This window comes from Portunus trituberculatus, chromosome 31 (genome assembly GCF_017591435.1).
Source record: "Portunus trituberculatus isolate SZX2019 chromosome 31, ASM1759143v1, whole genome shotgun sequence".
NCBI classification, from domain to species: domain Eukaryota; kingdom Metazoa; phylum Arthropoda; class Malacostraca; order Decapoda; family Portunidae; genus Portunus; species Portunus trituberculatus.
The window spans coordinates 15,319,030-15,333,777 of NC_059285.1; the positions used below are offsets into that span (position 1 = coordinate 15,319,030).

The window sequence follows — 14,748 nt, forward strand, 5'->3', positions numbered from 1 at the left end:
AGAGAGAGAGAGAGAGAGATGACTGACTGAGATTGTGTAAGAGAGGTGTGACGATGCAACAAGAGTGACATGAGCAGAGTCCAAGGACGGGACAAGGAATAATGAGTTCAGTGATTAGATCTTGTAGGAGACAGGAAGAAATTGACTTTTGAATAGATTGGAGGAGGAATTGTATAGACTCACTCACCAGGTTGTCTGTGCCGAAGCCTTGGACATGCCACACAATTACCTGCTCCACTAATCCCCTTTGTAACTTACCTGAGCATTGCGTGACAGGAATACACTCTGATTTGTGACACGGATACACTCAAATATTTTTTTTAAGTAGGCCTCTTCTTAAAGCAGTAGGATTTTTTGTAAAGCAGTGATTTTTATTTGTTATGAAGCAAAAAAAAAAAACTATAAAAAGAAGTCCCACTGAGGTGCCAGTCCCCAAACAAGCGAAAAGGGCAGGGGACTCCTTGGCTGGTATAGGAGTTGTTGTTGTTTTTTTTTTCAAATTCTAAATCTTGTGTGATATACTTTGATGGCATTTCTTTATTCTACATTTACTCATTCTACTGTTTGGATGCGTTATAACATCAATCATTTTTACTTATTTATATTGCCCCCTTTATTTATTTATTTTTTTTTTTTTTTGCACGAGAAAGTTCAAGAGAAAAATCAGAAAAAAATATCTCTTCTCTCTATACCCAACGCGTCTTTTCAGTGTTGTGGAGAGAGAGAGAGAGAGAGAGAGAGAGAGAGAGAGAGAGAGAGAGAGAGAGAGAGAGAGAGAGATATGGGGGTGTAAATATAAGGTAAAAATGCCTCAAGGATATACAGTCTATCTTGGTCATGGATGAGAAGTGTATATTTATAAGCGTAGGGTGAAGGGTGAAGGTTCCTAGGGTGAAGGATGAATGTGTTGGCCCCAAGGGTGTGAAGGATGCATTAAACACATCTTAGGGTTTCAAACATCTATTTCATGCATCAACAGAACATGTACAGAACACAACACCTCTCTGACGTGTGTGGGGCACGTTGGGGTTGTGACACGAGTAATAGTAGTAGTAGTAGTAGTAGTAGTAATGGGGAGGAAGAGGAAAATGAGGTGGTGGAGGAAGAAAAAGAGGAAGAGAAAGATGTTGACAAAATAGTACGAAATGCTTAAGTAGAAGTAGTAGTAGTAGTAGTAGTAGTAGTAGTAGTAGTAGTAGGAGGAGGAGGAGGAGGAGGAGGAGGAGGAGGAGGTAGTATACTTAACAAAATTAAAGATACAAAATGCCAAAAAAGAGAGAAAAAAAGAAACATTTATCCAGTGTATAATGTGAAAAGGATGAAAAAAAAAAAAAAAGTGGAAGACGACAAACTTTACGGCTTTTAAGTACAATATATTAAGTTTGTATGCTGACCCTACCTCTTGCACCTTACTACACCATGTGGGGAGCTCAACACCCCTTGCTCGCCATTATCACCATCACCATCATCATCATCACCATCACCATCTTGGAACTCAATAACATCAAATCTTCAACACCACCATCACAAACAAAAGAACAGCCAGTCGCTACCAGTCAGTGTGTATTTCTTGTGTGTTTTTTTATTTATACCATGTGGGCTTTTCAAGGGAATTTCTGGGCTAAAGGGGATACTTTTTGGGGTACCTCCAATCTTAAAGCCCACCCGCTAGGAAACCGTTGCCCTGAGTGAGGAAGCCCAACCTACACTCAGACCGTGGAGAGGATTCGAACCCATACGCTTGGAGACCCCTAGGACCCCAAAGCACGCATGGTTCCACTGTACCACGGCGGCCCTCTCTCACCAACTGGAAACTGTAATACGTGTCCCAGAACTGCATTCTTCAAAACGGTATGCTGTTATTCCCTACTGAGTCCTCGCTATCTTCCTTTCCTCCTTTCATATCCCGTCCCATACATGCTCTCGTCTCGTCTCGTCACAGCCATTGCAAGCATGTTTTACTGTACAAGCTCCTCCTTAGGTCTTTCTTGAGGCACTCGTGGTTTATTGCAGCTTCATTATGTTCCTGCCTCCTCTTCGTCCTCCTCCTTCTCCTCCTCCTCCTACTGCTTTTCCCTCTTGGCCACACTCGCTCCTCCCCTCGTCTCTTGACACGCGCTGACTTCAGTGTATATGAAGCTTCAAGTCTTTGGCTAGTTATTCTGAAACACTTTGGGCTGCTTTCAAAGGCCGCGGTGGTTATTTAGTTAGATCTCCACGTGTCCTTGAATTAACAGGAAATCACAGACACGCCCTTGAAACTCCCAGTCATTTCCAGTAAAGCTGTTTGAACAAGTTGAGATAAAATAAGAACGTGTGAGAATACTGTCCTTTATCTCTTACACACACACACACACACATGCACACGCACACGTACACACACGCACACGCACTAGGTTAGGTGGGTGGAGCCGTCACTAGGATCATGATGGCGGCCAGCAGCAGCACCAGCAGGCCAGTATTGGGGGTGGTCAGGTCACTCCCGTTAGGCTCCTGCTTCTCTGTAGGGCAAGGGAAGGGAAGACAGTTAGTTGAGTGTTTCCTGAAGACAGTTAGTTCATGATTTACTTTCCTTCTGTATATTTTTTTAAGTGTATCAATTTTTTTCCTCGAGTAGCATTTCAATATGTTTTCCTTACATTCCATCATCTTTTCCCTGACATTTCATCATCTTTTCCTTACTTTCCATCTTCTTTTCCTGATATTTCACCGTTTTTTCCTTACTTTTCATCATCTTGTCCTTACAGTCTATCCTGTTTTTACATTCCATCATCTTTTCCTGACCTGTGTGCTGTGTCCTCCTGTCGGGCACCACCTCGCTCACCACCAACACCTCCTCCTCGCTCATCTCAGACACTGGCACGCTGCTCTCCGCCTCGGCCTCGTCTTTCTCTTCCTGCGGGTAGTGAGCTAGTAGTAGTAGTAGTAGTAGTAGTAGTAGTAGTAGTAGTAGTAGTAGGAGGAGGAGGAGGAGGAGGAGGAGGAGGAGGAGGAGGAGGAGGAGGAGGAGGAGGAGGAGGAGGAGGAGGAGGAGGAAGAGTAATAGTAGTAGTAGTAGTAGTAGTAGTAGTAGTAGTAGTGAGCTGGTAGTTGTAGTAGTAGCATTAGTAGTAGTAGTAATAGTAGTAGTAGTAGTAGTAGTGAGCTAGTAGTAGTAGTGGTAGTAGTAGCAGTAGTAGTAGTAGTAATAGCGATGCATTTGTAGCCTCCAGTATTTTCCTCTCTCTCTCTCTCTCTCTCTCTCTCTCTCTCTCTCTCTCTCTCTCTCTCTCTCTCTCTCTCTCTCTCTCTCTCCACACTTTATTCATTCTCTACGTCCTCCTCCTCCTCCTCCTCCTTCTCCTCCTCCTCCTCTTCTTCGTACCTGCATGCGGTGGTGTTGGTCAGTGACGGTCTGCACGCCCTTAGCAGTGGTGTCAGTCTTCACCTTGTGCACGGCCACCTCACGCCCCTGCGCCTTGGCCTGCACCCGCGCACTGTAGTCCAGCACGGCGTCCAGCTTGTTCATGTAGGGGCAGTCCTGTAGGGGTGTGGTGGGTGAGAGAGTGATAGGGTGATAGGGTGAGAGGGTGTGGTAGGGCTGAATGTGCGTGGATGAGGGTGAGAGGAGAGGAAGAAAGGGCAGTCCGGCAGGGGTGTGGTGGGCTGAGCTGTTGGATGAGGCACAGTGGCGTAGCTAGTATTTTTTGCCACTGGCCTTCTAATTTGCCGCTCTTCCCAGAAGTAATACAATATTAAAAAACAACAACAACACATTAACTCCTTAAAGTGTGTGTGTGTGTGTGTGTGTGTGTGTGTGTGTGTGTGTGTGTGTGTGTGTGTGTGTGTGTGTGTGTGTGTGTGTGTGTGTGTCATACAGGCCTATTGACGTGAAACTGATAACTGTAACGTCCAAAATTGTCGCCCCAAAAAAGTATCACTGGGGCGAACCGCTCCCTCCGACCCCCCTTTTGCTCCGCCAGTGGTGAGGGGGTGAGAGGGTGGGTGATAGTGTGTGACAGGGCAGTGGATGGGTGAGTGAGAGGGTGAGTGAGGGGAGAGGAAGGAAGGATAGGATATGTAGGTTGTCCTATATTTTATTATTTTTTTACTTTGAAAGTATATTGTGAATTTTTTGTGAAATATTTGTGCTTCCGTTTTTATCAATTCCGTTTTCTATATCTCTTCCATAGAAAACGAGCAAAATTAATGAATAACTTGTTTAAATATACAACATTGCCTTTTGCCTTTTAATTCGAGGCAGTAGACAAATAAAGGTGAAATAACTAAATAACTAGACTTGCAAGAGTAGAAGGCAGAGATGAAAAGACAATTATCGTCTCTCTCTCTCCTGCGTCCCTCACCTTGCCCTGGGAGACGGGGAGCATGGTGGAGGTGTCAACGTCCCACTGGTGCAGCTGGTCCTTGCAGTGGGCGATGAGGGCGGGGTCGAGGGAGGGGCGGCGGGACACAATCCAGGAGAAGGCGGCGCGGAAACCCATCATGGCCATGCAGGAGTGGACACAGGCGTAGGTCTCGTAGTCCGTGTCCACTATCTGTAGGAGTGGAAAGGTGGGGTGATGTGGAGACGGGGAGAGGCGAGGGTGAGGTTGTGGGGAGATGTGGGAGAGGTTTGGGGGAGATGAGGCAGTGGAAGGGTATATGTAGAGGAAAAGTGGAGGAGAAAGGGAGGGGGAAATGAAGGGGGAAGAGGAGAAATGAGGAAGAGAAGGGACATCTGGTGGAGAAATGAGGAACAGGAGAGAGATGGAGGAAAATGAGAAACAGAGGAGAGAGATGGAGGAAAAATGAGGGAGAAGAGGAAGAGATGGAGGAAAAATGAGGGGGAGAGGTGAGAGGTGGGAGAAATAAGGAAGAGAGGGGAGACTGGGGAGAGATGATGGGTGATGTAGATGGGGGAAGAGAGGGAGATGAAGGAGAAATGAGGGAGGGAAAGAGAGGGAGGAAAAATGAAGAAGTGAGGGAAGTTGTTATAGAGAGGGAAAGGGAGGAGGAAAAATGGGGGAGAGTGGGAGAAGAGGAAGAAAAAGGAGGGGAGAGGGAGGTTGATGTAGAGGAGAGAGGGAGAGCAGGAGGAGAAATGAAGGAGAAAGGAGGGGTGAAGACGGTAATGTAGATGGAAGAGATGGAGAAGAGATGGAAAAAATAAGGGAGAGAAGAGAAGAGAGAGAGAGAGAGAGAGAGAGAGAGAGAGAGAGAGAGAGAGAGAGAGAGAGATAGATGGAAAAGGATAGATGGAAGGAGAAGGAGGGAGGGAGGGAGACTGAAGGAGATAGGGAATGAGAGATCGAGGAAATGAAGGAGAAAGAGAAGAGAGAAGGATAGGAAAGAGAGAAGAAGGATGTTGGGAGGAGTGTGGAGAGAGAGAGAGAGAGAGAGAGAGAGAGAGAGAGAGAGAGAGAGAGAGAGAGAGAGAGAGAGAGAGAGAGAGAGAGAGAGAAGGATGGAAGGTAGTTTATGTTTCCTTAGGTTTCCATCTCGCAACACCAGCACCGCCAGCACCTCGAGGTTAGGTTAAGTTAGGTTAGGTCAGGTCATGCTAGGTTAGGTTAGTTCAGGTTAAAATAGTGAAGACTGGCCATTATTCTCCTGATCTCCATAGACCTTCCTAATGTAAACAAAACGTTCTAATCGTGCACAAAACTCATGATAAAATTTCTCCAGTATTGAAAGGGTAAAGCTTCCCTCCCCCGCCTTTTTTTTTATTACTGACACGTACTGACACAAGAATATAAAAAATACAAAACAAAACCCTAATTCAGGTCTATAGGTGGCAACCCTTGTATAAATCTACCTTATTTCTCTAGTAACATCGTCTAATCACACCATAAAACCAAGATAGAACTACGTCTCAGTGTCGAAGGGGTTGTTAATAGATTAATCGTTAGTTAGGTCAGCTTAGGTCAGGTCAGGTCACTCACCACATAAGGCGCACTGGGCACTCCCTCGGCCTCCACAGTGAGCACGCCGGGCTGTCCCTCTGTCGGGTGCATAAAAGAGCCCTGTTTCATCTTAAGGCCCTCTCTGTTCAGCCCGCGTGCCTCCACCACCATGAGGTCGCCCGTCCACGTGTAGTTGGTCATGGTGCAGTTGGTGATGTCCGCGTATTCGTTCGGCACCATGTCGATGTCAAACCAGAAGCCTGCGTACTGTGCAGAGAAGGGGGGAGAGGCAGGGGGTCAGTGTTTATGAGTATTGTGCAGGGAAGGGGGGCAGGGGGGGTTAGTGTTTATGAGTACTGTGCAGGGGAGGGGGACAGGGGGCAGTGTTTATGACTATGAGTAATGTGCAGGGAGGGGGTGGCAAGAGGGGGCAGTGTTTTTATTGTCCAGGGAAGGGGTGAGGGGGGCAGGGTTTATGAGTATTGTGCAGAGTATTGTGCAGGGAAATGGGTGTCCCGGGGGTGGGGGTCGATGTTAAGTATCCAGGCCTGTACTCTGACACACCTGACATCCACACCTGTACACCTACACTGAAAAGGCTCTGGGTGAAGTGAGGCGACGGGTCTTTTAAGGTGTTTTTTTTGTGGTTCCTAGTGATATATTAACAGGATCGCTTCCGTTTCTTTTTCTTTCTTATGTTTTTTTTTTTTTTTACTCGTGTTTATTTTACTCATTCTTTGATCAGATTTGTTTTTATCTAGTGTATGTTACTTTTTTTTTCATTCAATCTCTCTCTCTCTCTCTCTCTCTCTCTCTCTCTCTCTCTCTCTCTCTCTCTCTCTCTCTCTCTCTCTCTCTCTCTCTCCTCCTCCTCCCTCCTCCTCCTCCTCCTCCTCCTCCTCCTCCTCCTCCTCCTCCTCCTCCTCCTCCTCCTCCTCCTCCTCCTCCTCCTCCTCCTCCTCCTCCTCCTCCTCCATCCCTCTCCTTTCTTCCTCTCTCCCACTCCCCCAACACTCACTCTCTCGAAGTTGAGGTTGGCCATGGGTTCGATGGGCGGACACTCCCCAAACTCCAGAAACTCAGGTATACCGAAGGCCCTCACGTGTCCCGCCTGGAGGAGGACTGTAAGGGCCGCCACTGCCGCCACTGCCACCTTCAGCGTAGTTATAGTCATTGTTGTTGTTGTTGTTGTGGTTGTGGTTGTGGTGGTGGGTCTTCTTTTCTTTTCCTCCTTCTTTTCTCCCTTTCTCGTCTTTTTTCTTTTTCTTCCCTTTTTCCTTCTTTTCTTTCGTTCTTTTTTCTTTAATTCTTTCTTCTCTTGCTTGGTTTCCTGTTAATGGAAAGAAAATGTGTATTTAGACTTGAGAGAGAGAGAGAGAGAGAGAGAGAGAGAGAGAGAGAGAGAGAGAGAGAGAGAGAGAGATTGGCCTTGCATGGTGTTCTACAAGTTAGCACACAGTTATCATGGTAGCCGCTCGTCGGATCATGTCAAGGATGGTGAGCGCAGTGATCCTCGTGTCATTGAAAATAATGCACTAAAATTTTGCTGACTAATAATTATCAATGAAAATATGGTAATGAAAATAATATGGTAATTTCCTTGATAAAAAAAAAAAGTTTCAAAATCTCGGAATTAAAAGGATAGGTATTGCGTGACTATTGCATTACAGAGGCATGAAAATCTGTCAACTGTATTTCGTTCCATCCACAAGACTTTTCTTTTTTTTTTGTTTACGTAGAGAAGAGGGCCAGCCAAGGGCAAAAAAGAAAGTAAAAAAAAAAAAAGGTCCACTTGAGTACTGGCTCTCTAAACTGGAGTAACTGTTCTTTATTTACCCTTGCTCTTTGCCCAGTGTGGTTCTGTATGTTGTGTGTGTGTGTGTGTGTGTGTGTGTGTGGGTCAGCGAAGTTCAAATTATGAGTGACAGTTCCGTGGTGGGAGTTTCAATTATATGAGCTGTGTGTCTATAAGCTTGCCATTCATCGCTGTGAACACTTGATTCAGGTCACGCCTCTTTTTCGATTGTTGGCAGGAGTGTGTGTTGGTCTCCCTGCTCAACTATATCCGTGTGTTGGTGAGGTATTTGTGATTACCAAGCCAAACACCCAGACTTGGTGATCAGCAGGTGCGCTTCCTCGATGGTGTTTAGGTTTATGTGAAAAACACCATTCATCATTCATCACTGTCATTCCAGGGCCACTAAGCTTTGCAGGATTGAGCTCAAAATGTTTCGTGCATAACTCTCTGAAAAAGTTGTAATAATCGACTCGTGACTGCCCAGATATATTGACAAAACGAGAAATTGTCACTTCCTATTTTCACTCCAACAACAACACATGATATGAGTCCACTACTGTACTTTCACTTTTGATTTAGCAAGAAACGAGTCTTTTCTTATTGCTAGATTTCGTTTGTACCGTGAACAGTCTTTCATTTGGTACTTCCACACATAAGAGTCTAGTTAGGCACTACAATTTGTCCACTTCGTAAATGTATTACATGATTCACATTTTAATTCCCTTCCAATAAATAGTGTGTCCTTCATCCAGTCAATCCTCCTCAAGTAAAGGCTTTCCAACCTCCGTGAACGTAGATCTGTCCATCTTGAGGGTTCCTGGATGACTGAATTAAGAAAAACACAGTATAAGACAACGCTGCTGAGCATCTAGTAAACAAAGGCTTCGAGAGTATTGGTTTCATAACTTCCGTAAACGTACGGTAGGTGTGGCCACCTTGAGAGCTTCTGGGTATCTGAATGCAGAAATTAAAGCAAGTATAAGAAAACAGCTTTTAGACCAGTGAGGACTCATAAAGGTTAACTAGTAAACAGTAACTTTGAAATTAAATCAGCTATTGAAATGTCTGGTATCGGAATAACGAACCTACACGTCTCCATGTCAATAAGAATGAACCCACACGTCTCCATGTCAAGAAAAATGAACCCTTCCGTGAGTGGGTTCGCTAGTCTTGACATAATCCCGCTCGTCTGAGGAACTTTCGCTCATACTGGAGGAAAGTGGAAAAAAAAGGGAAAAAAGTAGGAATACGGTATAAAAATCGGTCAAAACACGGACAAACCCAAAAATGAATAAGAAAGGAAAAAAAAGTTAAAAAGAAGAGAAAATAATGAGAATGATAACGAAACTAAGGTAAAAATGAGAAAGAGAAGAAAAAAAAAGATGAAGGTAAAAATAGATGGATAAATAGATAAAGGAAAGTAAAAAAAAAAGGAGGAGAAAGGAAAGAAGAAAAAAAAAATAAGACTATGGTACAACAGAAAATAAAGAAGGAAAAGTAAGAAAAAAAAGAGAAAAGAGAAAAAGAAGGAAAACGAGTCGGTCAACACACGATAAGAGAAAGTGAAAAAAGAATAAAGAAGAGTAACAAAAAAAAAGAAGAAAAAAGAAGAAGAAACAAGATCACGATACAAAAATTGGGCAACAACAACAACAACAACAGCAACAACAACAACAACAACAACAACAACAACAACAACAACAACGTCAAAGAAAGAATGAGTAAAAGAAAAAAAAAAGGAGAAATAAAAGGAAGGGAAAAAATAGAAATAAAACAAGAAAGAAAAAAAAAGAAAAGAAACAAAGAGAAAAGAAAAGAAAAAGTAAAAGAGAAAAATAAGAAAAAGAAAAGAAAAAGGAAAGAAAAGCAAAACAAAAGAAAAATAAGAGAAAAGAGAGGAGAAAAGAGAAAAAAAAGAAAAAAAGAAAAAAACAACGAAAAAGAAAAGAAAAGAATAAAGTGAAAGAAGAAAAAAAGAAAAGTGAAAGAAAAGGAAAAAAAGAAAAGAAAAAGAAAAAGAAAAAGAAAAAAAGAATGGAATGGTACCCAGCCACCAATCTCTCCTTTCATTCTTCAAACACCATTGTAGGAATCCCGCGGAGCCCTCAGAGGTACAGTGGTGGCCGCGGGGCAGTAGAAGGGCGTGGACTGGGGGGGGAGCAAGGAAGGGGAGGAGGAGAGAGAGGGCAGAAGGAACAGCAGAAGACGTAGGAACCTTTCACTATACAGCTCCTTATACCTGGTGGTGGTGGTGGTGGTGGTAGTAGTATTGGTAGTAGTAGTAATAGAAGGGGTGGTGGTGGTGGTGGTGGTGGTAGGAGTGGTAGTAGTAGTGTTGGTGGTAGTGGTACTAGTAGTTATAGTGGTAGTGGTGGTAATAGTAGTAGCAGTAGTAGTAGTAGTAGTGGTGGTAATGGTGGTAGTGGTAGTAGTAGTAGTGGTGGTGGTGGTGGTGGTGGTGGTGGTGGTGGTGGTGGTACTAGTAGTATAGTAGTAATAGTAGTTGTTGTTCTAGTAGTAGTAGAGGCAGCAGCAGCAGTAGTAGTAGTGGTGGTAGTAGTAGCAGTAGTAGTAGTAGTAGTAGTAGCAGTAGCAGTAGTAGTAGTAGTAGTGGTAGTAGCAGCAGCAGTGGTAGTAGTAGTAGTAGTAGTAGTAGTAGTAGTAGTAGTTTTAGTTGCATTTTTCTTTGTTTTATTTTTTCATCTATTTATCTTCCTCTTCATCTATCTATGCATTATTTTTCTTTCTTTTCTTTCTTTTCTTTTTCTTTACGTCTCCCTTTCTTGGTGTCTCTGTTTGTGTGCTTCTTTCTTCTATTCTTTCATTTTTCCTTCTCATTCTTACTTTCTCTCATTTAATTTTCGTTCATTTCCTTTTTTTTCCTTTTTTTTCTTCCCTTCCTTTTTTGTTAATTATTTTCTCTGTGTTTTCCTGCCTTTCTCTCTCTCTCTCTCTCTCTCTCTCTCTCTCTCTCTCTCTCTCTCTCTCTCTCTCTCTCTCTCTCTCTCTCTCTCTCTCTCTCTCTCTCTCTCTCTCTCTCTCTCTCTCTCTCTGTGCGTCTGTGTGTGTGTGTGTGTGTGTGTGTGTGTGTGTGTGTGTGTGTGTGTGTGTGTGTGTGTGTGTGTGAGTGCGGATGTGGGTGCCATAAACACACACACACACACACACACACACACACACACATACAGAGAGAGAGAGAGAGAGAGAGAGAGAGAGAGAGAGAGAGAGACCATTCCAAGCCAATTAAATTCTCTCTCTCTCTCTCTCTCTCTCTCTCTCTCTCTCTCTCTCTCTCTCTCTCTCTCTCTCTCTCTCTCTCACGCATACACACGAAAAAAAGAAAACAGAAAACTACAAAATGAGAAAAATGTGAAAGCAACGACGATAAAACTCACTAATTGATTTTTTTCTACGGCGGTGTGTGGCAGGTAGTAGTAGTAGTAGTAGTAGTAGTAGTAGTAGAAGTAGTAGTAGTAGTAGTAGTAGAAATAGTAGTAGAAATAGTAATAGTAATGATATTGGATGATGATAGAATTAGCAATGAGAGAGAGAGAGAGAGAGAGAGAGAGAGAGAGAGAGAGAGAGAGAGAGAGAGAGAGATGGGAGGGGAACTTGTCTAGGTAACTGTTCCCTTTCTCTCCCTTTTCTTGCCTAGAATGGCGCGTGATTACCTCTTGCCTCACCTTTATTGCTTGTCTCAGGTGTGACCCCTCCCCTCTCCTCCTCCCCCATCCCTCTCCCCTTTACTCCCCCTCCTCCTCCTTTCCCTTCTTTCCTCTGGCATGTGTGTGTGTGTGTGTGTGTGTGTGTGTGTGTGTGTGTGTGTGTGTGTGTGTGTGTGTGTGTGTGTGTGTGTGTGTGTGTACCTTTATTCCTCCCTTTTCCTCTTCCCTTTTTTTCTTCTTTTTCTTTTCTTTAAGTCTTTCTTCTTCTTCCTTTCATCCTGTACTCTCTCTCTCTCTCTCTCTCTCTCTCTCTCTCTCTCTCTCTCTCTCTCTCTCTCTCTCTCTCTCTCTCTCTCTCTCTCTCTCTCTCTCTCTCTCTCTCTCTCTCTCTCTCTCATTGGCAACATTCTTCTTTCACTTTCCATTCATTCCTGCCTTCCTGTTCCTTCACTCATTTACATAACTCCATTCCTCCTCCTCCTCCTCCTCCTCCTCCTCCTCCTCCTCCTCCTCCTCCTCCTCCTCCTCCTCCTCCTCCTCCTCCTTTACCATTTCCATTCACGTCTTCCATTTTTCCCCCTCTTCCTTCTAACTTTATTCTTCTTCCCTCAGTCACTTTCTCTTTTCTTTCATCATCATTACCATCATCATCATCTCTCTCTCTCTCTCTCTCTCTCTGCCATTATCATCATTAACTTTCCATTTGTTTTTCTTTGTTCTTGTTTTTTTATTATGGACACTCAGAGCAGGACACGCCATGAAAGATGAAGGGAAGGAGAGAGAAGGAAGAGGAGGAGGAGAGGGAAAGGAGGGAGGGTACAGAAGAAGGGAGAGAGGGTGAGAGGTAAGAAGAAGAGGGAGAGGGAAGAAGAGAAGGAAAGAGGGAGCAGAAGAGGACGAAAGGAGGGAGGGAGAGAGGGAAGGAGAAGATGGAGAGAAGGAAGAAGAGAAGGCAAGAGAAAACGGAAGGGTACAGGAGAGAGGGAGGGAGGGAGAAGAAGAGGGAGAGAAGGATGGAGAGAGGGAGAGAGGGAGACGAAAGGAGGGAGGGAGAGAGGGAAGAAGAGAAGGAGAGAAAACTGAAGAGTAGAAGAGAGAGAGGAAGAGAAGGAAGAAGAGAAGGAGAGAAGAGAAGAGAAGAGAAGGAGGGAAGGAGGGACGAAGATGGAGTGAAGGATGGGGGAGAGAAGAGAGGAAAATAGGAAGAAGGGTTATCTAGACACTTTCTCCTGATTTTATTTATTTATTTATTCATTTATTTGATTTTTCTATTTGATTTTATGTATTTGTTTTATTTATTTTGTTTTGTTATTGTTACTGTTGTTGTTGTTGTTGTTGTTGTTGATTGTTTGTTGTTGTTGTTGTTGTTGTTTGCCCTTTGACGAAATCGAGACACGTTAAAATGAAAACCAACAATAAAAAAGCATAGAAGAAAAAATTATTGACAGAAGTGGCTTATTAAATACACACATACATACACACATACATACATACATACATACATACATACATACATACATACATACATACATACATACATACATACATACATACAGAAAGGCAGAGGGGGAAGTAAACGCAGAAGCAGAATGTCAGGTGGCAAGACAGACAGACAGACAGACAGACAAACAAACAAACAAACAGACGTACAGACAGACCAGTACAGACAGACCAATATACAGACAGACAGACAGACAGGCATACAAACAGACAGACATATAGACAAACAGATAAACAGACAGACAGACAGACAGACATATACAGACAGACAGACAGATAGAGAGACACAAAAAGGCAAGTGAACACAGAAGTAAAATGACAGACAGACAGACAGACAGACAGCCAGACAGCAAGGAGGTGGAGATGTCTTTCTGTATGGGGAGATTATCTGGCCAATTAGGTTAACATAGTGGTGGTAGTCATGCTTCCTCCCCTCTCCTCCTCCTCTCTCTTCCTCCTCCTCCTCCTCCTCCTCCTCTTCCTGCTCCTCCTCTTCTCTTTTTCTTCTTCTTTTCTTCTTTGCGTCTCTCACTCCCTTGTTTTGATTTCTTTCCCTCTTCTTTCTCTTTCCTACTTCCTATTTTCTCTTTTTTCTTTCTCCCTTTTCTTTTTCTTTCTTCTTTTGTTCTTCCTTTATTCTCTCCTTCCTTTCTCTCTCCCTTTCCTTTTCCTCTCATTTTCCTATTTCTCTTTTCCTTCTTTCTTTTTCCACTTATCTCCCTTCCTTCTCTCTCTCTCTCTCTCTCTCTCTCTCTCTCTCTCTCTCTCTCTCTCTCTCTCTCTCTCTCTCTCTCTCTCTCTCCAGTACCTATGAAGATTGTTATCATTTTGTAAGGGCGCATACCATTTTACTGCCCCTTCCCTCCCTACCTCTCTCCCTCCCTCCCTCCTCCTCCCCTCCCCTCCCTCCCTTCCTGCCCTTCTCTTCCCTTCCCTTCCTTTCACTTCTCCGTTACCTCTTATTTCACTGCATCTTCCTCCCCTTCCCTCCCTCCCTCCCTCCTCCCTCCTTCCTTCCTTCCGTCCCTCCTTCTTTCCTTCCTTCCTTCCTTCCTTCCTTCCTTCCTTCCTTCCTTCCTTCCTTCCTTCCTTCCTTCCTTCCTTTCTTTCCTCCTTTCCTCCTTCCCTTCCTCCCTCCTTCTTTCCTTCCTTCCTTCCTTCCTCTTCTTCTTCCTCTTCTCTTCTCTTCTCTCTCTCTCTCTCTCTCTCTCTCTCTCTCTCTCTCTCTCTCTCTCTCTCTCTCTCTCTCTCTCTCTCTCTCTCTCTCTCTCTCTCTCTCTCTCTCTCTCTCTTGTTTTCCTTTTTCCTTGACTTCATTCTTCTTTGTTTTCTCATTTCCTTCTTTTTTCTTCTTTTCTGGTTCTTTTTTCATCTTCATTTTCTTAGTTACTTCTTATTCTTTGCTTTTCCTTCCTCCTTCGTCTTCTTTTCCTTTTCATTCTTCATTTCATTTATTCCTTCATTCTTTCACCTACTTTATTATTCCTTCATTCTTGTTGTTGTGATTCTTTCTGTTTCTCCTTCCTTCTTCTTTTGCTTCTCTTCTTTTCTCTTCTCTTCTCTTCTCTTCTCTTTCTTTCCTTTCTTTTATTATTTTTCTTCCATACCACTTGTCTAATTTTACTTTCTTCCTCTTTTCCTCTATTTCCTTTCTTCCTTTTCTCTTTTTTCTTTCTCCTTTTTCTTTATTTTTTCCTTTCCTCATCTTTTCCTATTTTCTGATGTCATTATTTCAGTCATCATCTCCCTTTTTCCTTATTTGTCTTTCTATCTCCTCTTCTTTCCTATTTCCTTATTCGTAATCATTGTTTTGTTTTTTATCTATCGTTCTTTTATTATTTGGTGATTTTTTTTTGTCTCTCTCTCTTCCTCTCTCCACTTCTTTTTCTCCCTATTCTTTCCA

The 14,748-nt window shown here is 43.4% G+C and overlaps 1 protein-coding gene across 2 annotated transcripts in view; it reads right to left on the reverse strand.

Moving 5' to 3' along the window:
- Positions 1–944: 944 nt before the first annotated feature.
- Positions 945–14,748, reverse strand: part of LOC123511618 (crustacyanin-A2 subunit-like) — a 29,853-nt gene continuing 16,049 nt past the window's right edge. Inside the window, exons 2-7 of one of the 2 annotated variants that reach the window (XM_045267647.1) lie at positions 6,901–7,129; positions 5,922–6,149; positions 4,344–4,535; positions 3,365–3,520; positions 2,785–2,896; positions 945–2,501 (exon numbers count right to left, since the gene is read on the reverse strand). In XM_045267647.1, the coding sequence (XP_045123582.1) occupies positions 2,398–2,501; positions 2,785–2,896; positions 3,365–3,520; positions 4,344–4,535; positions 5,922–6,149; positions 6,901–7,056 (948 nt within the window). In that variant the 5' untranslated portion in view covers positions 7,057–7,129 and the 3' untranslated portion in view covers positions 945–2,397. Of the gene's footprint in view, positions 2,502–2,784; positions 2,897–3,364; positions 3,521–4,343; positions 4,536–5,921; positions 6,150–6,900; positions 7,213–14,748 lie in introns of both variants that reach the window. The other variant, XM_045267646.1, reaches the window with a different exon arrangement.